Below are 9,837 nucleotides of genomic sequence, written 5' to 3'. Positions count from 1 at the left end.
TAGTGATGAAGGAAACAGTGAAGATGAGAGTTTGAATGAAGAGTTAGAAGATAACAGAATTATTGATGTTGCAATTTTGAATCAGAATATCTCAACACACCTCCTGTGTAGGTATTGTCACAATGATGTCACGCTCTTTGAAATCCAAAGAAAAGGGCTGAAAAGCCAGTTTGCTTTTATGTGTTCCAACAGGCAGTGTGAGAGACAAGAATCATTTTCATCTTGTCTAGAAATACCAGTAGGTAACTTGTAAGTAAACTCCATAAATAGGCGGGCAAATCTAGCCATGCGTTGTATCTGTGGAGGGTTAGCGGAGCTACAAACATTCTGTGGCATTCTGAATTTGCCACCGCCAGTGCAAAAGAGCAGTCACAATAAAACAAATAAGACCATATATCAGGCTGCAAGTGCAGAGCAGACAGAAAGCATGGCAAGAGCAGCAGCCATAGAGCATGAGCTGGCAGATGGGGAAGGGGAAGTCAAAGACGTAGATGTATCGGTAGATGGCACATACATGACACGCGGGCACACCTCAAACATAGGCGTGACTTCTGCCATAGGTTGTCAAACAGGAAAGGTACTTGATATTGGCAGCTTGAGCAAGACATGCAAAGGTTGTGACTATGGGAAGAGTTTAAAAAGCAGGGACCCAGGCAGCTATAGACACTGGTTAGAAGAACATGAGGCAGTGTGTACTTTGACTCATGGAGGATCATCTGGATCGATGGAAGCAGAAATAGCAAAGGGCATTTTTTCCCGTTCTCTTCAGCAGTACAATCTGAGGTACACAAGATTTATTGGGGATGGGGATACAAACAGTTTCAAAAGTGTAATGAACTCATATCCCTATGGTCAGGAAACTGTGATTGAAAAGATTGAATGTGTCGGGCACGTGCAGAAACGCATGGGGACTAGGCTGCGCAATCTAAAAAAGGGGATGAAGGGTAGAGCACTGGCAGATGGGAAATCAATAGGTGGAAAGGGCAGACTGACAGATGCAGAAATAAATAAAATTCAGAATTACTATGGTAATGCCATTAGGGGAAACAAACATAACCTATATGAAATGAAGAAAGCAGTGTGGGCTATTTTCTACCACAAGTTGTCCTCAGATGAGCTTGATGACATGGGCAGGAAGAGACATTTTCATGCTATGTGTTCAATCACCTGGTGCACATTCAAGCAGGCAGAAGCTGACAACACTGTAGATACTTACAGGCACAAAAACAACTTGCCACAAGCAGTCATGGAAGTAGTCAAGCCAGTCTTTGCTGATCTTGCAAAGAAAGAGCTGTTGGAGAAGTGTTTAGAGGGCTACACTCAAAACGCCAATGAAAGTTTCAATAACTTGATCTGGAAATACAGCCCTAAAACCAAAAACAATGGCCTTACAGTTGTCAACACTGCAGCAGCTATTGCTGTGTGTGTTTTCAATGATGGGGCCAACACACTTGGCAATATCCTGGTGAAACTAGGTATGTCTGTCGGTGCCTTCACTGAGCGATTCCTCCAAGACAAGGATACACTCCGCATTCTGACATCTCAGCGGAGGGCACACACCACCACAAAAGAGTACAGAAGAAGGAAAAGACTTCAGAGACTTGGCAGGGAAGAAGAATTGGCTGAAATTGAGGGGTTTCCATACCTGGCAGGGGGTCACTAGCTTCCAAAAGGTATGTTGCTGCTTGTTTTTGCTACTTTTTTTTTCTCCTAAAATTGCTGTTTCCCACTATTATGAACATCATAACTTTTTTATTTTTCAAGCAATCACCCTGAAATTTTGCAAGGTGGTTATGCATATATATGGCTGGATTTTGTATCTCAGACATTGTAGTAGCTTTGATTTTATGATTTTAAGGGGTTGTTAATTTTAATTATTTTTCTTTAAAATATTCGCGTTATTGCAACTGGTGAAACTCAGAAAGTAAGCTTAGTAACACAAATTCTGAGCTTTACATACCAGATAAACTAGTTTTACACCAATATAAAAAAAATCAGAGCTGTAATCTTATTCAAGGCTTCAAAAAGTGTCTATAGTGTGTGTTACTAAAAATAGATTTCTTCGCGCATAATAAACTATAATGTACAAAAATACAAAATCTACACCAATTATCATAAAACAAATCACACATCCAAAAACTACAATATATATGCTGTGTATGTCCCAAATTTAATTAAATTCTGACAATTAAAAAGCCATATATCAGAAGAATGATTTGGGTATGTAAATCTAGGTAGTACTGCCCCCCACAATGCGTCCTTGATTCATATTTCATAACCCACGGTCGTTAGCATAAGTTGAATGTGCATACATGAAGAAAAGAAAAAAGAACTTGGTACACATGCACATCACCACTTCATGATCTTCCAAAAATATCATGCAGTCTGCACACTTACCGTTCACTCTATGTTCTTCAGCCATGGAAAAAAAAGGGTGTGCTAAAACACAAGACATGAACCAATATAATGGTTTGCAGTACACGTGTGCCGTGTCAGCAGCTGCAGCACTTTATGTCAAACTGTAGTGAAAATAATCTTCCACAGCTCTGAAGTGTGAATACCACATTTTTCAGGAGTTCTGTAGAAGTTAAGTTCGCTTCTAAAATAATAATAATAATAATAATAATAATAAAAGCTAGTGTTCACACACCAGTTTTATTACAGTAATACAGAACATCAAGAATGTATCCAATGATGAGATGAAAGGTACAATACAACACATTGCAATCGTTTTTCCCCTGTTTTTCTTTCCCTATCCCTTTTCTGATCCATGTTGGTCCAGTTTAACCTCAGGATCTTGACAAACTTCGCTGGAATAACCCCCGGGGTAAATTTGGCCACCTGACCTCCCCATCCCCGGTTGAGATTCAACCCATGTGGGGGGAGAGAGTTGTTGATTATCATTCTTCCTCCTCCTGGCATTTTCTGTTTTGTTGTTCAGTTGGAATCACACGTGATCCCTGAAGACTTTGCGTCTTGTTTTCTTTGAAAAGCAATGACGAAAAATACACTGTGTGTTTGTCTCTATTTTCAACTACATGAACACAAAATCAGTTTGTCAGCCTGGTGCTGGTTTGACACTGTCATTGAGGCGTGAAATGAAAAAGGCAGAAATTTCAAATTTCTACTTTGAATAAAGTAACTGCTCACAGACCAATCGATTGGCACAGGGACATATCAAGACTGAAAACGTTATTAAAAAAGGAAGAAAAAAAAGAACGAAAAACAACAACAACCCCCCACCCAAAAAACCAAAACAAAACAAAACACAAACACACACACATTCTCTGTGTGTATCTGTCCCTCTCATTTGTTATTCTGTAACACTCTCTGTAACTCTCTCTCTCTCTCCCAACTCTCCCAGCAAAATCAGCAATATAACACCATCAATATCGATTCCGTGGAATCTGAAAAGAACACAGCATGGAAGAGACAAGCACAGAAGTTCACTCATTCATACTCATAAACTTTGGATATACATCTGACACTGGTCATTCCGTCAATTTATCGCCAGTAAATTGAATGAAATAAAAACAACAACAACTTAAACACATAAAATCATAATAAAGAGTACACCAAATCATACAATAAAACAACACACCACCTAAACCAAATAACAAAAAGTAATACACATTCCAAGACCACCAGTTCGGATCGAATACATAAAAAATACAATCTTACTGTTTATATCACAATTCAATAAAAGTGCCCAGTCATCATTCAGTACAGATAAATACGAATAGATATTTCTTTTTTTTTTTCTTGAAACAAATATATGTAAACAGACGAGCAAGGCAGAAAATAAGAAAGGGAGAGACAACAGAGAGAAATGGAGAGAGAGGGAGAGAGATTATAAGGAATCAAATACATTATGTGTATATGTGTGCGTGAGTGGTATGAGTGCGTGAATGGTGTGTGTGTGTGTGTGTGTGTGTGTGTGTGTGTGTGTGTGTGAGGCATCAGACTTTACTTGTCAAGAGAACTTAAAAAAAATACAACAGAACCAAATGCCATCAGATAAAAAAAAAAGTTTCCATAACTGTCTATGCATGTACATAATTGTGTGTGTGTGTGAGTGTGTGTGTGTGTGTGTGTGTGTGTGTGTATGTGTATATACACATGTGTCTGTATGTGAGTATTTGCGTGCAATTACGTGCCTGTGCACGTGTGTGTGTATGTGTGTGTGTGACCATGCCTGATTTCTCCGGACGTGCAGACATGTCAAGACTCTTGTTTATTTCAGTCACAAGGCATGACCACTTCCTCAGTTCACTGTCGATTTACTGCCTGCTGGATTACAGTTACAAGTCAAACATCACAAACCTCCCTTCTGTACACCCGATCCACAAGTGCTGGTCAAAGTCTGTGGCCAGAAGCCGAGGCCAACCCGGATCCATGAAATGTCTGTTAAGAGAAGTATCTGTATTAAAGGAACGTTCACACACCCCACCATCTGTATGATCAATAATGTAAACGTTGTTATCACCGAAAACAACAACCGCCAGCAGTTCTTTTCCACCAAACTGACAGAAGCAGGCATCCAGTGCACGACTGTTTCCAGGAGTGTAGGAGGAAAACAGAACAGAACTTTGCTTTGTTGTGAAGACCTTCACTGTGCCATCAACTACAAGGACGATGTATTCACCTGTAGAAGACACGTGACACGGGTAAGGCTCAGCTCGTGGTACTTCGCAAAAAAAATTCCCCTTTGAACACACCAGCTTATCTGACACCGAAAACTTTACATGAAACAACCTCCCATCATTGATGACTCTGATGTATTGTCTATCGTTTGTTGCGCACGACACTAAGCGGCCAATATCGAGCTCCAAATTGTGGCTGCTCAGTTCTCCATCAGGACTGATCATTTGTATCAGTGCTTTGTGATAAACCCATGCCAAGACGTTGTCATCAGTAATGGTTACAAGTCCACTGCATGCCTGAACATTGTTCATTGTGGCAAGAACTTGACCATCAGCATCAAACAACTTCATTAAAATAGTAGCATTCGGTGAAGGTTTGTACATAACCCACAGTCGGCCCTGGCTGATAGGACACATGGCTATGACCGAAGACTGTGGGTTCTTTGAATAGATGAGCTTCCGTGGTGATTCCATTTTGACAAAAATCTGCATGGCAGCAGTTGAGCCTGCTGAACTTGCAGAGCCTGCGACAGAACCAGACTGCTGTGGAGACGACGGTGGCTGGACAGGCTGCAAGACGCCAACAAACTCACGCAGCTGCTGGTGACCTACTGAAGTGCTGTGTTTCACGTGAAGCTTGGGGAAGTTCGTCGTCAGCTCTTTCTCTACCTGTTTCAAGTCCAAACTTTCCAGAAGGGTAGATTTCAGCTGAGCTTCCAGAGCTACAATGTCGGCCTCCTTGCCGTCGTTCAAGACGCGCACCATGTATTCTTGTTGAGCGTGGAGTGCAGAGTCCCTGTTCTGTAACTGCTCCACGTGTTCCTGCAGGGGCTTGTCCAGTTCTTTGGCCGTCAACTGGACGCTTTTCACCGCCTCGTCACGTGACAGGTTCACCCAGTGATGCAGGGTGTCAGCTCGATCCTCAAAGCCCCGTTCTGTGTCTTGCTGCTGGTCAAGAAGCTTGGCGCGCCTGTCGTTGAAGGCGAGGATGAGGTGCTGTACCTGGTGCCTCTGTTGTGTTACACTCTTCAGCGCCTCCTCCACGCTGGTCTTGGCTTTGGCTCGGGTGTCGACAAGGTCCTCCGTGGGGTGACCGTCATGCTGAGTCAGCTTGCACTGTATGCAGATGTCAGCCTGACACTTGTTGCAGTGGAGCAAGAGTCGCTGATCACGGTGTTTGGGACACATCTCTACTGCTGGGACAGCTCCCTGCTCACACCCCTCTGTATCCTCCTGTGTCAAGGACACCACTGTGTGCCCAAAACTTAATCTGAACCCATCATGGTACTTACGGCAAGGGAGGCAAAATTTTTGCTGACATTGGAGACAAGTGTGTGTGGCCTCCCTGTCATCTTCGCACACATCACACAGTCGTCGTTGAGGTGATGACGCTGAACTGCTCACGTCATCTTCAATGTAGAAATTGGTCTGTAACAAACAAAACACATTTGCTTTGATGGAGTTCTTTAAAATCTTTTTTTTTATTTTTTATTTTTTTTACTTTGTTCTTACTCAGAATCTTCATGTTAAAGAACACACACACAAAGGTTATTGTTTAACATAACTTCGGAAAAGCACAGCCCTTTGCATGTGACATGTCTTGATTTTCGCATAATGCGTCAGTATGAAGCAAAATACTTCCTGATATCTATTAACAATTCAGAAGCATAGAAAAACATTCACGATAAAATGATTCAACAATGAAACATAAATGGTAATTTTTCAAATCAATATGTTCTCTTCATCAGATAGCAAAAATGAAACAAAGAAACTCGGAAACAGCTGGACAGGCAGACAGGCGTACCAGACTATGCGGTAATTCAGGGCTCAGGCTGAAAAAAGAGTTTTTGAGGGGTGGGGGTGGATGGTGCTGTGGGCATGAACAGTTCCTTTCCATCGCTGTTCCGTACTCTCTCTTACTTATATGTAAATGAAATTATAACGTGCAGGCAATGAAGATGACATGGATCAAATAAATGTAAGCATGGGTGGCGGTGGCATGGTTAATAAAAGATGAAATTTAAAACAACAACAACACAAAAAACAACACAAAAACGGACGATGCTTTCATTGAAATATATCATATTAGTTGCTAAACATTTTGCTCACACATGTAGGATTATAAAGTAAAACAAAATATTAACGATAAAACTGATGAAAAATATATGCACAGAAACATGAATGTCATATGTTGTCTTCTGGAGAATGTGGTATGCACATTAGATTCTTGAGGAGATTTAAATTACATCTGCTGAGTATTATAATCAACAGAAAAAGTACGATGTCCTTCACTTTTCATAGTATTTCTTTCCATGAACATTGATCCATATTTGCGATTGTGCATTACGTGTCATTTCACACACACACACACACACACACACACACACACACATACATACATATATATATATATATATATTCCTGTTTTAGCATCCTGAATTATTACACCTATTGTATATAATAATTTATGTGTTTATGTGTGTGTCAGAGAGAAAGAGAGAGAGAGAGTTTTTGTCTGGCCTCTTTTTTTAAAAAAAAAACATCCTTGAATATTACGTTTTCCCCAAGTTCTTTCTTACTGCGTCTTCAGTCACATGTAGGCTACTGCTACCGCTGCAACTACTACTGTTACTACTTGCCACTGCTGCTGCTGCTACTACTACAACTGCGACAAATGTTGACTCACCTGCAACGCTTTGACGCCCCCCGGGGGCAACAGGACAAACGCGCGGCACGAGGGACAAGACAGGGAGGGGGAGGACCCAGCCACGCCCTGAAGACACACCTGGCAGAAACTGTGGAAACAGGGCAGCACCTTGGGGCGTCTGTATTTCTCCAGACAAATGGCGCACGTCAGTTTGTTCACAGTGTTGTCCTCGTCAGTGTTGCTGCCCTGTCCTCCTGTCGCCATGTTGGGGCGGGTGGGAGTCACTCACGGCACAAGCTGTCTCGGGGTCTCTTTGATGATACGAATGTTTCTGCACACGATTCCTCTTGTGCCTTTCAGTGCCACAGATGATTCAGCCCTCCTGTGTATGATCAGGACCGCTGTCCAACATTATCGACACGTTAACAGAGCATTTTAGACGTTAGTCGTCGACTGAGTCACAAAGTTATGTGAATCCAACTGGTTTCGTCCGGTTTGATATTGTCCCCAAAAATAGAGCTATCCTTCATCGAATTTAGCGCAATATTCGCAGAAAAAGGACGAGCTTTCCGCTATTCTTTATGATGTTAAAATTAGCACGGGTTTTTCCTTGATTGTGTCACTTTCAGTTTTGAAAATAGAAGGGAGTAACATTGTGTTTACAAAATGGACAAGGGATTTGAATTGTTTCCCTTAAGTTTTTCCGCCGTGGTCTGCCACTCTCACTCGTATGAAAACCCGAGTGGTCTTTTGCATGTATAACCGTTTTTACCACCGCCACGAAGGCAGTCACACTCCGTTTTGGAGGGAGTGGGGAGGGAGAGGTTAATACTATCGCGAGGAATATTTTTATCTCAACTCTGTGTGTGTGTGTGTGTGTGTGTGTGTGTGTGTGTGTGTGTGTGTCGTTTTTAGATATCATTTCTGTTTCTGTTTCATTCAAACACCACTGTCCTTTGCACAACAGACTGCTTACTTGGGTGAAGCCGATGGACAGCAGCCATTTGTCGTTCATCGATTACTTGTTTCTTGTGGCATTCAGTCAGGCTTCACTGAGTCACGCGCACACATACACGTGCATAATTATATGATATATAATAAAAGCTCGCAAGGCCTGATCAATGTGTTGGGTTTATGTCTACGTCAGTCAGGCTTCTGCCTCCCCACCATCCTCTCCCCGTAGATGTGGTGTAGCGTATATGGATCAGTCCGCACTCTTTGACGCCTCCTTGAAATCTAAAACTGGAACAGTGACTGCAACAGCAATGCAGCCACAATGATGCTTTTTTAACTGTGTGAAATCGGAGCATTTCTTGTTTATACATACATTTTCAGTGACGATCGTTGACCGGAGAAATTAACAAGCCCATTAATGACGCGATTGTTGGTTAAAAACTAATAAGCAGAAATTAAAAGTGATCAAAGAAGCTGATTGAGTATAGTTATTTGTCAAGGGCCTTTGCTGACGACATCTATGCAGGAATCACTTCAGTGATTTCGTTTTTGTTACTGTTTGTAAGTTACCCTTCTGCCGTTTGCCCTTGTGGTCGGTTTGGATGGAGGATGTTGAACTTTTGGTATAATTTTGCTTCAAGCGTTAAACTTGTATTGACATAATAAAGGGTCTGCGATTGGGGGTGGGGGGTGGGGAGGTTGTAGTTTTACCTGATTTGTAGAGAGAAAAACAAGTTTCTCTTTCTTTTTAAGAAGATTAAGGAACGGCCTTCGTTAGTGCTGAGTTTGTAAATGTATGTGAGTAAGAAACAGTCTTCCTTAGTGCAGAGTTTGTAAAAATATGTGAGTAAATCACTTAATCAGTGATGCATTTGACATTCACTTTCTGTCGCCGAGTCAGTACCAACCAAGCGCTATGAGTTCGACCGAATTTCACTGAACTGTTTTGAACCTATATATTGTTATAGGCAGTGTCACGGCTCGTGGCATTCATTTGTGCGTGTGTTCGTCTCCTTTCCCCTCCTCTCCCCTCTTCTCCCCTTCCTCTCCCTTTCCATCCTCTCCCTTTCCCCTCTCCCTTTCTCCCTCCTCCTCTCTCCCCCTTTGTGCTCTTTCGTTCTCTTGTGTGCTCAGTTCTGTTCCGAACTGATGCACGTGAATCTGTTGTGATGTGTGTCTGACACGTCCTTAGTCCTTCTCGCTCTGAACTCTTGAGATGAGTTCGGAGTTAACATCGTTTTGAAAGAAAGGTTTTGCTTTGCCTTTGGTGCCGAGCTTTGGAAGGAGAAGGGTCGCCGTTCCAGCAAGTGAGCTGTTGGGTGCCCTCTTGGACAGTCGTGGGGTTCGGTTCTGGTGTGACCCCCTTCTGCCTCTGTGTGGATCTGTGTTTCTTGTTCTCTCCTGGGCCAGTGGTGAGCCTGATTCATGCCTGGTGACAGGTGAGGGGGGAGTTGTATAGTTAGTTTGTCCTCGTGGTGTTAGTGTCGTAACTTGTGACATTTGGTTGTATTTGGGGATTGTTTTAACGGAAATCTTTTAAATCCATTTTTCTTTTATTTCTAGATATTTTTGGGGAAAATTGATAAGGTTGTT

At 42.1% G+C, this 9,837-nt stretch overlaps 2 protein-coding genes across 2 annotated transcripts; one reads left to right on the top strand and one right to left on the bottom strand.

The window, feature by feature from the left end:
• The first annotated feature begins 254 nt into the window (after positions 1–254).
• On the top strand, positions 255–4,379 carry LOC143299096 (uncharacterized). Its single transcript, XM_076612221.1, has 2 exons — positions 255–1,673; positions 4,244–4,379. The coding sequence occupies exon 1, from the start codon at positions 287–289 to the stop codon at positions 1,661–1,663; it is 1,377 nt and encodes a 458-aa protein (XP_076468336.1). The 5' UTR covers positions 255–286; the 3' UTR covers positions 1,664–1,673; positions 4,244–4,379.
• On the bottom strand, positions 4,137–8,053 carry LOC143299093 (uncharacterized). The gene is made up of 2 exons (XM_076612220.1): positions 7,330–8,053; positions 4,137–6,071 (listed from the first exon to the last, which is right to left on the bottom strand). Exons 1-2 carry the CDS (start codon positions 7,552–7,554, stop codon positions 4,302–4,304), a joined length of 1,995 nt encoding a protein of 664 aa, XP_076468335.1. The 5' UTR covers positions 7,555–8,053; the 3' UTR covers positions 4,137–4,301.
• Between the last annotated feature and the right edge of the window lie 1,784 nt (positions 8,054–9,837).

This window comes from Babylonia areolata, chromosome 24 (assembly GCF_041734735.1).
Source record: "Babylonia areolata isolate BAREFJ2019XMU chromosome 24, ASM4173473v1, whole genome shotgun sequence".
In the NCBI taxonomy this organism is placed as follows: domain Eukaryota; kingdom Metazoa; phylum Mollusca; class Gastropoda; order Neogastropoda; family Buccinidae; genus Babylonia; species Babylonia areolata.
The sequence above is the reverse complement of the archived record's forward strand: the minus strand, read 5'-3'. Positions and strand labels throughout refer to the sequence as shown.